Source organism: Eupeodes corollae, chromosome 2, assembly GCF_945859685.1.
Source record: "Eupeodes corollae chromosome 2, idEupCoro1.1, whole genome shotgun sequence".
Taxonomy (NCBI): domain Eukaryota; kingdom Metazoa; phylum Arthropoda; class Insecta; order Diptera; family Syrphidae; genus Eupeodes; species Eupeodes corollae.
In genome coordinates, this window is record NC_079148.1 from 131,624,191 (window position 1) to 131,638,095 (window position 13,905).

General features: G+C 28.8%; 2 protein-coding genes across 3 annotated transcripts in view; one reads left to right on the top strand and one right to left on the bottom strand.

Moving 5' to 3' along the window:
• LOC129944290 (uncharacterized) overlaps positions 1–13,905 on the bottom strand; it is a 38,500-nt gene that overhangs the window by 17,977 nt on the left and 6,618 nt on the right. The window contains 3 exon segments of the mRNA XM_056053636.1: positions 49–240; positions 652–735; positions 809–890. Of these exon segments, the coding sequence (XP_055909611.1) occupies positions 49–240; positions 652–735; positions 809–881 (349 nt within the window). The 5' untranslated portion in view covers positions 882–890.
• Positions 1–13,905, top strand: part of LOC129944288 (gustatory receptor for sugar taste 64e-like) — a 28,782-nt gene that overhangs the window by 12,321 nt on the left and 2,556 nt on the right. The window contains exons 1-3 of one of the 2 annotated variants that reach the window (XM_056053633.1): positions 8,658–8,938; positions 9,092–9,168; positions 9,571–9,648. The exons of the other annotated variant lie outside the window; for it this stretch is intronic. Of the exons in view, the coding sequence (XP_055909608.1) occupies positions 8,847–8,938; positions 9,092–9,168; positions 9,571–9,648 (247 nt within the window). The 5' untranslated portion in view covers positions 8,658–8,846. Of the gene's footprint in view, positions 1–8,657; positions 8,939–9,091; positions 9,169–9,570; positions 9,649–13,905 lie in introns of those variants that run through there. 2 annotated transcript variants of the gene reach the window in all.

Consider the following 13,905-nt stretch of genomic DNA (forward strand, 5'->3'; position numbering starts at 1 on the left):
TTCTTCATTATTTATTCCTATGTGAATTGTGAATGAAAAAAAGGTTACATATTTTATCGAAAGTGAAGCCAGTCTTGTAGTTGAAGTAGAGTATTAGACCACCATGACAAAGAGTCAGGGTAAGTATAAACCTGGCATAGATGCTGCGTAAACTGCAGAAAGAGTAGCGTAATGATGCTGCTGTAGGTCCACTGATTCCACTTAATGGTATTAAAGCGAAAACTTGACTTATAGTGAGATCTAATTGGGAAAAAGAAATTCATGAAACTAACAAATTTAATGAATATTTCATGAAAGTTTTCTGGAATTAGAAGAAATCATTGAAGGTTTATGAACGATTTTTACGAATAGAACTTTATTTTCATGAGTTTCTCTCCTAACATCATTTGGTTCATGGATGACACTTGAATTTTTACCCAAAATTAAATTTTATTAGAAACAAACCTTTAAGGAAAAGCTTATATACTTATTTTAAGAGAAATTCACAATAGTAGACAATTTGCAAGGAAAATAAAACTTCTCTCGAGATTCCTAATAAGTTCCAATTTATAAGTTATAAATTTGTATTATGTTTTTAAATGTTTTTATTTAAACAATTGAATTTATGTTTTTCATTTCAGTGTTGTTATATTAGATGCAATTTCAACTTACATACTCTCATGTTTGTATGAAAAGTTTCATCGTACTGAAGAAATGATATGATTGGAGCTGGACCAACTTTAGGACTAAGCTCACCTGAAAATAATGTTTTATTTTTATTTTTAAAGACTGAATTATTGTGTAGATATTATTTTATGTTATTCCATACGTGGATATAATAGCCAAATATTTCCATGGCTTTTATTGAACTTCTTCACTTCTGGCTTCTTTTGATCCAACATGAAATTTTACTGAAAATAAATTATTGAATTTATGTTAATAAGCATGAAACTTGTTTGCAATCATTTTAAAAATATAGTTTCTCAACTGCAAAAAATACGTGACATCTTCAATAAAAACATTAGTCTCAATTTGAATTTTTGGATTTAATTTAATTTCGAAACACCAAAAACTTTTGTCTGTTTGCCTTAGAGTCCCACTTGTTCGCAATTTTTATCTTTAACATCACAAAATTGTAATCCTTTTCTAACTAATAAAACTAACTCATTTTTATTGAAAACGGTGTGTCAGAACAGGTCTAATTAATGACAGGCCAAACAAAAAAGAAAGCAAACAATCCTAAATCTTGCGAACGATAGATTCGAACTGATGACTCGAAGTGTCAGAAACTCAATTATAATATAAATTTGGAAAATAAAGTGACCATTTTGTACTGTTAGCTTTTCTAAGTTGAAGATATTTAAGTGCTTAAATCGCTCAAAACTGCAAACCGATCTTTTTATCGTGTGTTTTTAACTAAATCGTTGACAAATTTCGCATATTCTGTATGTAGTTAAACTTTACTAACTTACTACTAATTCAAATTCAATTAAAATTTTGTTAGTTTCCAAAGTCGTCAAAAAGAACAATAGCAAATGATGAAAGTTTTAAAAATAGATTTATGGCATAAAACAACTAGTGATAAACAACTTTTTGACAAGTAATATCAATTTATTACCTTCCAATAGGATGTTATTGTAATTGGCCAGATTTGAAAGCTAAACAAGGTTCCTAGAATCTCAATTAATAATTTTTAGAGAGATGTCTGTATATGCGGGTGTTTGTATGTTCTTACTAATAGAGATATAGACGTTAAATATATTTTATTATACCGCTAATATCACAGAAAGTGCAGAAAATATTTAAAAAAAATTCAAATAATTGTATTTAACGAAGAATAATAAGTTTGTTTTTAATATTTTGTAAAATCTTTAGTACAATCCAACAGTCTATTTTTTTGTACAAAAATAAGAATTTAAAAAAAGAGGCTGGGATGCGCCCACACTGATAACTTCCCATCCCGTCTGTCGATTTGTCTTGCTTAAAAGTTTGTCTATATGTACTCGTATCAATTTTTACCAAATTTGCGTACTATTTTTGTAGATTTGATTTTTATGAAAAAAACGGACTGTTGAATTTTTATATAAAAATTACTGAATATGGAAAACAATATTTTCTGTGAAATAAAATAAGTTTCAAGCCAATATTTTTAAGTTTTGAAAAGCTATTTGAGTCGAAAGTAAATTTTTACGAAGTTTTAGTATTGTTTTTTTTAAGAGTTTTATTTTTTGTAAGAACAACTGTCAATTCGATTTTTTAAAAATTTTACCAAATGTTGAAAACAATATTTCTTATGAGATAAAATAACTTTTTATATATTTAAAACTTTTGAAAATATATTTGAGTCGAAAATCAATTTTTACCAACTTTTATAATTTTTTTTTAGGTTTTTATTTTTTGTAAAAAAACTGGCAATTCGATTTTTTTCAAACTTTAACTGAATGTTGACAACAAGATTTTTTGAAAGATAAAAGTAAATTAAAGCCAATATCTCAAAGTTTTGAAAAGATATTCGAGTCGAAAATCAATTTTTACCAACTTTTATGAATTTTGTTTTTAGGTTTATATTTTTTGTAAAAAAAACTGTCAATTCGATTTTTCTCAACATTTTTCAAAATGTTGAAAACAATATTTCTTATAAGATAAAATAAGCTTAAAGCCTAAATTTCAAGTTTTTGAAAAGATATTTGAATTGATATTCAATTTTTACGAACTTTGAGTAATGTTTTTTTTTAGAATTTTATTTTTTATAAAAAATACTGTCAATTAGATTTTTCTCAAAATTTTATCAGATGCCAAAAACATTATTCTTCGTTGCACAAAATTGTTTTAGAGATGAAATCATATTTCAGTCGTAAAATTTTGGAGGTGACAAATTTTTTTTTTCAGTTTTATTGATTTTTAAAAAAAAACCGTTATATTGATTTTTTTCAAAAAACATACCTGTTTGGCATCATGTTACAATATATTATATAAAATTTTTTTCAAGTCTCTAGCGTTTTTGGTTCTTAAGATATTTAGGGTTAACCAAAATGTTCACCTTTTTTTCAAACTGCTATAGTAAAAAAACCACCCACGCAATATTCTTGAGAGCCCTTTCTGCATTTTTCTGCCTTTTTATCTGTATAACAAAATGTATTTGAAGTCGATATCTCTTCTGGTTCTTGAGCTATGGAGGACGAAAAAAACGTCGCGAACGACGTACAAACGTACGTACACACGCACGCACAGACATCTTTCTAAAAATCTTTTATTTCGACTCTAGGGACCTTGAAACGTCAAGAAATGTCAAAATTTTCAATTTGACAAATCGGACCCATTACAATAACTTCCTATGGGAAGTTAAAAATACTACACTAATCCAAAATAATTTAATTCTGTTCATGATTTGGTGGTAAGTGTAAGATATTGTTCTTATATCTTACGAATTGAGATATTTTTGTAAGAAATATAAACATTCAGAAAACGCTGGAAAAATTTATACAAATTTAGTTTGACTAAAAATGTCCGGAAAAAAACTTATTTTGAAATCAAACTTATTTTATCACAAAAATACTGTTGCTTACTTAAGTTTAATTGCTAGAAAATTCAATTGACAACTATTTTAACAAAATTCGAAAATTTATAATAAGAATAAAAACTAATAAGAAATTGTTTTTTTTTTCAAAATTATTATGAGAACGGACAAATATTTTATACTGTTTTCAAATTTTGTATTTCACACAAAATGTTGTTATTAATATTTTTTAAATTTTTAGAAAAATCTACGATGGACATGGATGAGTGTAGGTCGCATCCCACCCTATTTTTTCAATGCTAAAGGATGAAATTTTGACATTTTGTGATATGATGTGTTGAAATTCAGTAAACTATAATATTTTACTAATTTCGGCCAGATCATACAAAATTTGTACAAAAAACTTAATGTTATCTTTTCAACTTTCTTAAAATTCGGAATTTGTAAATACTAAAAAAAAAATTACAAAAATGTACAGAGTATCAGGGCCTATTGGCAACAACTCTCAATCATTCCTGTGTGCGAGTAATTGCAGGGATGGAGGGGACCTACAGTTTATCAGCCGAGTATAACAACTAATTAAAAATGTGGGACCCTTTTGCTTAGTAATTTATCAATAAAGGGTATGTGAACATTTTCAAAAAACAGTAAAACCTGATCTTTATAATTGTCAATTATGAAAAAAAAAATTAAATACGAAAATGAGTATTAGTTTTTGACTGATATTTTTAACTTCTCGTAGGAAGCTATTGTAATAGGTCCGATTTGTCGAATTGAAAATTTTGAAAATTCTTGAAGTTTCAAGGTCCCTAGAATCTAAATAAAACACTTTTAAAAATATGTCTGTGCGTGCATGTTTACGTACGTTCGTACACGCGACGGCGACGTTTTCGTCGTCCATAGCTCAAAAACCAAAAGAGATATCGACTTCAAATAAGTCTTGTTATGCAGATAATATTGCAGAAATATGCAGAAAGGGCTTTCAAGAAAATTGCGTCCGTGTTTTTTTTTTACGATAGCAGTTTAAAAAACATTTTGGTAAACCAAAATTAATTATTTTAATTTAATTAAATTGTATATTATATATTGTAAAGTGATAACAAACAAATATATTTATGGAAAAAAATTCAACTAACGGTTTTTTTAATAATCAAAAAAACTGAAACAAAATTGTCACCCCACAAATTTTACGAATAAAAAATCATTTTATCTCCAAAACAAATTTGTGCAACGAAAACATCTTGTGAAATTTTGAGAAAAATCGAATTGACAGTTTTTTTTACAACAAATAAAAACCTAAAAAAAGAGGTTGCGATACGACCCACACTATAATAACTTCCCATCCCGTCTGTTGATTTGTTTTGCTTTAAAGTGTGTAGGTTTTCGTGTTGGGTAAAGAAAGTTGTCAGTTGAACTATTCTTAAAATTGTTTAAACTACCAACAAATTGTTAAATAGATTTTTAGTCGTAAATAAATTTTTAAAAATGTTAGTAGCATTTCTTAAATTTTTACAAATTGGATGAATGAAATTAATTTGAGAGATATCAAGAACCGAACATCAATTTGTACCAAATTTGCGCACTATTTCTTGCAGATTTTATTTTTTTATGACAAAACGGGCTATTGGATTTTTGTAAATAAACTACTGAATATCGACAACAATATTTTCTGTGAAACAAAAAGTTTGAAGACAAACAATTTTAATTTTTGAAAAGCTACTTGATTCGAAAGTAAATTTTTAAAAAGTTTTAGTATTGTTCTTATTTTTTTGTAAAATTTTTCCGAATGTTGAAAACAATATTTCTTGTAAGTTAAAATAAGCTGGAAGCCATGATTTCAAAGTTTTGAAAAGATATTTGAGTCGAAAATCAATTTTTACCAACATTTGTTAAATGTTCTTTTAAGTTTTTTATTTTTCTTAAAAAAAATGTCTATAAGATTTTTCTTAAAATTTTACTAAATGCTGAAAACAATATTTTTTAAAAGATAAAAGTGGCTTAAAACAAAAAACAAAGTTTTGAAGGGATATTTAAGTCGAAAATCAATTTTTAAAAACTTTTATTAATTTTTTTTTGTAAAAAAACTGTCAATTCTATTTTTCTCATAATTTGTCCCATTGTTGAAAACAATACTTCTTATAAGTTAAAACTAGTTAAAAGCCTTAATCTCAAAGTTTTGAAAAGATATGGGAGTCGAAAATCAATTTTTACTAACTTTGAGTAATGTTTTTTATTTAGGTTTTTATATCTCATCCAAAAAACTCTCAATTTGATCCTCAAAATCTTATTAAATGTTAAAAACGTAATTTTTCGTTGCACAAAATTGTTTTGGGGATAAAATCATTTTGTATTCGTAAAATTTTCGAGGTGAAACATTTTTTTTTCCGTTTCTTTGATTTATAAAAACAACCGGTAATTGTTTTTTTTTCAAAAAATATATTTGTTTTGTATCACGTAACAACATATCATATAAAATTTAATTCAAGTCTCTAGCGTTTTTGGTTCGTAAGATATTAAGGGTTAACCAGAATTCTCACCGTTTTTAACTTCCCATATTGTAATGGATCCGATTTGTCAAATTAAAAATTTTGGCATTTCTCGACGTTTCAAGGTCCCTAGAGTCGAAATAAAAGATTTTTAGCAAGATGTCCGTGCGTACGTGTGTACGTACGTTTGTACGTCCGTACGTTCGCGACGTTTTTTTCGTTGTTCATAGCTCAAGAACCAGAGAGATGCAGAAAGGGCTCTCAAGAAAATTGCGTGGGTGGTTTTTTTAACATAGCAGTTTGAAAAAAAGGTGAAAATTTCGGTTAACCCTAAATATCTTACGAACCAAAAACGCTAGAGACTTGAATTCAAAAATAAAAAATAAAAACAAATTTTTTCACCTCCAAAATTTTACGACTAAAATATGATTTCATCTCCAAAACAATTTTGTGCAACGAAGAATAATGTTTTTGACATCTGATAAAATTTTGAGAAAAATCTAATTGAAAGTTTTTTTTATAAAAAATAAAAATCTAAAAAAAAAATTACTCAAAGTTGATAAAAATTGAATATCGATTCAAATATATTTTCAAAAACTTGAAATTTAGGCTTCAAAATAATTTTATCTCATAAGAAATATTGTTTTCAAGATTCTGAAAAATGTTGAGAAAAATCAAATTGACAACTTTTTTAAAAAAAATTAAAAACCGAAAAAAATTAACAAAAGTTGGTAAAAAATGATTTTCGACTCAAATATGTTTTCAAAAATTTGAGATAATAGCTTCTTAATAATTTTTACTTATAAGAAATATTTTTTTTCAACATTTGATACAATTTTAAGAAAAATCGAATTTACAATTTTTTTTACAAAAAATAAAAACCAAAAAAAATGTATAAAAGTTGGTAAAAATTGATTTTCGGCTCAAATATCTTTTCAAAAATTGTAGATATTGGCATTAAACTACTTTTATCTTTCAAAAAATATTGTTGTAACATTCAGTAAAATTTTGAAAAAAATCAAATTGACAGTTTTTGTGCAAAAAATTAAAAACCTAAGCAAAATTTAACAAAAGTTTATAAAAATTTACTTTCGACTCAAATATCTTTTCAAAAATTAAAAATATTGGCTTTAAACTTATTTTATTTTACAGAAAATATTGTTTTCGATATTCAGTAATTTTTATATAAAAATCCAACAGTCCGTTTTTTTCCTTAAAAAATAAAATCTACAAAAAATAGTACGCAAATTTGGAAAAAATTGATACGAGTACATATAGACAAACTTTGAAGCAAGACAAATCGACAGACGGGATGGAAAGTTATCAGTGTTGGTCTCATCACAGCCTCTTTATCCTAATATAAACATTAAATTTCATCTGCTTTAATCTTTTTTTGACTTGATTAATAAAAACTACTAATCTTCAAAGGTATATGTATAAGAAACTTGGATCTTCTCCGAATTCATCTTTGTTTTTTACGTATAACAAAAACATTGAAAAGTTCCCAATTTGTCCTTTCTGTGTCTTAAATATGTGGCTAAATTATCTATCGCCTACACAAACATATTAAAAAATAACTAAGTTTATTATCCTTATATCAACCCAAAAAAAGACATATTTTTTTTTGGAAATATTTTACATGAGTTATCTACCACATAACCCTTTTTTTAAACTTCTTATATTTCAAGGAAACTTAAACCACAAATTCATCAGGAAAAATCGTATATATGTTTTCGCTTTAAAATTGAATCCGAAAGAATAATTAATTTCCTTAAATTAATGAGTGTCAAGTCAAGTTAGTATGAATACCGTCATAAAAATGTACACATACCACGTATACCTATTTATTCTCCTTAAAATTCAACAACTTCCTCGAAGCTCATCAACTTGATTAATGACACAGTCAAGTCATATAGTAAAATTTTGGATCATTTTATATAATTAATATAAATTTTCATGATTATCTATTATCTAAAGAGAATAAGTACTAAACAAAAAAATGAGCAGCCATAAAGAAAATGTCCTCACAAAATCATCAAGCTATAAATTTCATAGCACTTTAAAGCTGAATTTTATTTCCTCTAATTAAGGCATTAAACTCAAAACTTTTGATGAAAAAGAAATATAAAAAAAATATGTTAAACAAAATTGAAAAAGGAGGAAATGCCATCATTTCTCTGGCGCGAGTTTCCTTATACTTTAATGTGTATTTGGTTTCTGTTTTTTCTTTTCTTCCATAAGAATGTCCTTTTTATAAATTATTCAAAAATCGTCTATTTGGTACTTCGTCACTTTTTGTCGCCATCATTGTACTCATGCCTCCCCTCTCTCCACACTTTGCACAATTATTTCCAAATTTAACGCGAAAACGAAAAAAAATAAACAATCTATAGCGTGATTTAACAGAAAAAAGGACTATCTACTTAACTCAAGTATACATTCATACACATACATAGGTACATATATCTACGGGTATACGTTAAACTAGTAAACTCAATAATCAAAACAAAATATCAACAACAACAAAAACGACGATAGAATAAAAAGGAAGAAAATTGCTGTCAAACTATACTTTGCTTTGCTTGAGGGTGTTTCTTATCCTGATGTTTGCATAAATAAAATGACACAGGGATTTCAATATTGTTTTTTTTAGAAAGCTATGTATGTAGAAAAATGAAGGTTGTAGGCGAGGCGAGTTTGAATTGAGCCAGTTCCGATTGTGACTATCATTTGCGTGTTGTGTGTCTTTCTATTCTACAAATGGTCACTTTACTTTAACATTTTTTTACATACCTACAGTGAAAAAGGATATCTTTGAGTTGAATTAAGTTTTTCATTTGTTGAAATTAAATTTAAAAGATAAGATGAAGTTTGCGAAAAATATCGATTGGCTTTCTCGGCATAGACAAACATTTTCAAAAATAAAAAAAGTTCAACAAAAAAGGATATCAAATGAGTAAGGATTATAATTTATGTGGGTCTACTGCCTACGCACATGCATACACAATTTTTGTGATTTCAAAATTCACTTTAAATTATCCTTATTTAGTTAGCTAATTTTTGTTGTTGTTAATTTAAATATACTTTTGTTTCGAAAATGACTTAAAAGGACTGGATTTATAATGAAGAAGACACATATTGTGGGGGAAAAGTCATCAGCCAAAAAAATAAAATCAGCAATAAAAGGTATGCATTGTGTAATAATGTAATCCTTTTTTATTTAATTAATAAATACCTTGTGATATGAAAAAAGGACAATCATCAATATGAACGGCCTCAACTTAAAAAAAAAACACACACACTTTTTTAAAAGAGCAAAGATGTGGTACCTATAGTGATTGTAATTATTTTCGTACTGATTCACTATTTGAAATTCAAATTAATACTGTTCATGGGAATAATTATGAAAAGCAATTTGAGTTCAATTCTGTTCTTTTGCTAGTAGTTTTGCAAAAAGGAATAACAACAGTTTTACACGAACATCAATTTTATTCTACTTGGAACTTGAGACTTTTTATTGCTTTCAATATTTGTGTTATTTAATTAATTAATTTTATTTCTTTTTTAATTATTTTTTTTCCGACAAAGTTAAAAATCAAACATTGAAACATGGAGAAAGAGAAAACTATTTGTGCAATGGAAGTTTTCAGGAGGCTATTGCACCAGGTGAGTACGAAGAAATCAGTTCCAATTACTATGTACATATGTAAGCGTATGAATATTGACATTGAAATAGGTTATTACAAAATTGAGTTAAAAGTTAAATATCAATAGTGTTGTGTATTTATTTTTATTCCGAAATAAATACAAGTGGATCGAAAAAAGTTCTATATTTCTGGAAATAAAACTAACCAATTTATTTCACTGCGTACTTCTTTTTTTTAAGAAAAAACTAAATGTAAAGTAAAACAAATTAAAGTTTTAAAAATAGATTTAAATTAATGTAAATTCGATATAAAAAACTTCTGTTTTTCACAATAAAAATGTTCAAGTTTTATGGTAGTGCTATGGTGGAAAATGAATAGAATTAGAAATCCATAAAGTAAGAAATTGCGAGTCCCTAATAACTTATTTGTATTTGCCTGGTCTTTGATTTCTTAATTTCTTAACAATTTTCTTTTTTGATCTCCTACCGAAAAAATGTGGAGAGAATGAAAATATCGAAGATGGCTGCAGTATTTCGTAGTGTCACAAAGCTCAGAAAAGTGTTTTGAGTCTTAGTTTTATCACTTTGTTTTCGGAAATTCTAATTAACTTCCCATAGGAAGTTTTTGAAATCAGTCCGATTTTTCGAATTGAAAATTTTGACAATTATTGTTGTCAAGAAGTTCAACATTCAGTAGAATGTTGAGAAAATTCAAATTTACATTTTTTTTTTTCAAACATTAAAAACCTAAAAAAAAACAATGCTATCACTTGATAGGAATTTACTTCCGACCCAAATATCTTTTCAAAAATTAAAAATATTGGTTTCAAACTAATTTTATCTCGCAGAAAATATTGTACTCAAAATTCAGCAATTTTTAACTTCCCATAGGAAGTTATTGTAATGGGTCCGATTTATCAAATTGAAAATTTTGACATTTCTCGACGTTTCAAGGTCCCTAGAGTCGAAATAAAAGATTTTTAGAAAGATGTCTGTGCGTGCGTGTGTACGTACGTTCGTACGTCCGTACGTTCGCGACGTTTTTTTCGTCCTCCATACCTCAAGAACCAGAAGAGATATCAACTTCAAATAAATTTTGTTAGACAGATAATAAGGCAGAAAGATGCAGAAAGGGCTCTCAAGAAAATTGCGTGGGTGGTTTTTTTACCATAGCAGTTTAAAAAAAGGTGAACATTTTGGTTAACCCTAAACATCTTACGAACCAAAAACGCTAGAGACTTGAATTAAATTTAATATTATATATTATAACGTGATACAAAACAGGTATATTTTTTGAAAAAAATCGATATAACGGTTTTTTTATAAATCAAAAAACTAAAAAAAAAGTTTGTAACCTCCAAAATTTTACGACTGAAATAAAAAAAGTATAAAAGTTGGTAAAAATTGATTTTCGACTAAAATATCTTTTCAAAAATTTGAAATATTGGCTTCAAACTAATTTTATCTTATAAGAAATATTGTTTTCAACATTTGGTTAAATTTTTAAAAAATTCGAATTGACAGATTTTTTACAAAAAAAAACTGTAAGAAAACAATACTAAAACTTGGTAAGAATTTACTTTCGGCACAAATAGCTTTTCAAAAATTAAAAATATTGGCTTCAAACTTATTTTATTTCACAGAAAATATTGTTTTCAATATTCAGTAATTTTTATATAAAAATCCAATAGTCAATTTTTCTACCAAAAATAGTACCAAATTCTACTGACTTTGGTAAAAATTGGTTTCCGACTGAATATCTCGTCAATAAAAATGGATTTTGAAATCACAATATATTCAAAATGCTGTTCTGTTTAATTTTTTACAATAAGTCAGCTTACTACTTACTTACTGAAGGTGGCGCTACAGTCCGGGGTCGAAGGTGGGCCTCAACCAACATGCGTCTCCAGCCAGCTCGGTCCTTAGCTATCGGTCTCCAGTTCCGCGCGCCAAGTTGGTTGAGGTCCTCTCCCACCTGCGTGCGCCACCTGAGTCGCGGTCTTCTTATCGGCACCGTCCCTCGGGATTGGATTCGAAGACCTTCCGGGCTGGGGCGTTGATGTACATTCTCTCTACATGACCTAGCCATCTAAACCGTTGGAATTTTATTCTTAGAACTAGGTCAGTGCCACTGTACGTTAAATCTTCTCCTCCATTCTTCATCTATGCGTACGGGACCGTAAATCATCCGAAACATTTTTCTCTCGAAGCATCCTAAGACGTTCACATCTTTCTTTGACAGGATCCAGGCCTCAGCGCCATAAATGAGAACCTGAATGATGAGTGTCTTATAGATGGTGATTTTAGATGCTTCAGAGAGGACTTTACTTCTCAATTGCCTTCTAAGTCCAAAGAAGCAGCGATTTGCAAGAGTTATTCTTCGTTTGATTTCAGCGCTGGTGTCGTTGTCTGTATTTATAAAGGTGCCTAGGTAGACAGAGTCCTTAACTATCTCGAAGTTATAGCTGTCAATGGTGACCTTTTGTCCAAGACGTAGTTGTTCAACGTCCTTTTTTTAATGACAGTATATACTTGGTCTTGCAATCATTGACCACTAAACCCATCTTCTTCGCTTCCTTCGCAATGCTCAAAAACGCTCCACTGACATCACGCTTTGATCTTCTAATTATGTCAATATCATCTGCGTATTCGAGTAGTTGGATAGACCTTTGGAAGATTGTGCCTCTAGTGTTGAGGGTTGAGTTTTGAACATTTCTTTCCAGAATGATGTTGAAGAAGTCGAGTGACAGTGCATCGCCTTGTCTTAGACCTTTTTTGGCATCAAATGCATCGGTGAGATCTTTACCGACCTTGATAGAGCAGCGTGCATTCTCCATCGTCATTCTGCACGAACGGATAAGTTTGACAGGGATGCCAAAACTAGACGTTGCTCGGCAGAGCTCTTCCTTATGGATGCTGTCACACGTGGCTTTAAAATCGATAAAGAGATGGTAGGTATCGATTTAAAGCTCCTAGGTTTTTTCCAAGATCTGCCGTAGTGTGAATATTTGGTTGATAGTGGACTTTCCTGGTCTGAAGCCATACTGATAAGGACCTAACAGGATGTTGACGAACGGCTTCTGACGTTCACATAATATGGCAGAATGGAGCTTATATGCAATGTTATGATGCCTCTGATGACTGATGCCTCTGTAGTTGTCGCAATTTAGAGGGTCTCCTTTTTTATGTATCCGGTAAACTATGCTGAGATTCCACTCATCGGGCATGCTTTCTTCTGACCATATTTTGCAGATGAGTTGGTGCATGTTCTCTACCAAGTCATCGCTTTCTGCTTTAATATATAATAATAATAATTCAGCTGACAACTTTTTTATAAAAACACGAAAACCTACAAATCTTTTAAACAGACGTCTGCAGACGGGATGGGAAGTTATCAGTGTGGGTTGCATCCCAGCCTCTCTTTAGTTATAGGATGATGTTATGAGACTTCATTTGATATTTTTAAATTCAAGAACTTGATGTGATGGCTTTGTTTCAAAGATGTTATAAAGAAAACATAAGTAGTTGAGGTTTTTTTTAAAGGGTCATGTCGAACAGGGAAAAACTTACTGCTATCGAGGTTTTTTCGAAAAAGCCTGTGCAACAATGAGAATATTTAAACTACAAATCAAAGGCACATAAATACAAAAACTTAACATCAAAAAGCCTTTAATACTTTTTTTAAGTTCGATTTCTTAAAGGCGTGTAGTGATAGAGTACTTTAAAACTTGAATTTCACTCTTCTAAGACCTTTTCGACCAGTTTCATCAAAATTTAAACTAAGGTGTAGAAACATATCGTATATTTTGTCGTGAGAATGGTTATACTCTTTATATACTTTATCCAATCGAAATTCGGGACTAATACTTAAAAAATTGCGGTGTAAGGGAAAAATTCAATTTAAAGAAATCATGGTCATGATGTTTTGAAGATTTTCAAGGTCTTAACAGATTTAAGATGTACATTTTCTACTACTTATCTCAATCCACTGTAGAAAATTGACCAAATCGTAAGAATTGTGATGGACCCGAGAAATTCCTCGATTTTTATTGCCTTTTTTAAGTAACCTTTTATGACCAGTTCTTTTTTTCACTACCACCAGTTTTTTTTATTTTGATGAAAGCTTTTGATAGATTTTTTAAAAAATAATAATGATAACGTTTTTGACCACCCCCGGAAGTATTTTTTTTTAATTTCGAAAAAGTACCAACCCTTAAAATTCCTGCAATTCTAATTTCCTTAATTAAATTGCAGAAGATAGCCATTAACAAATATGT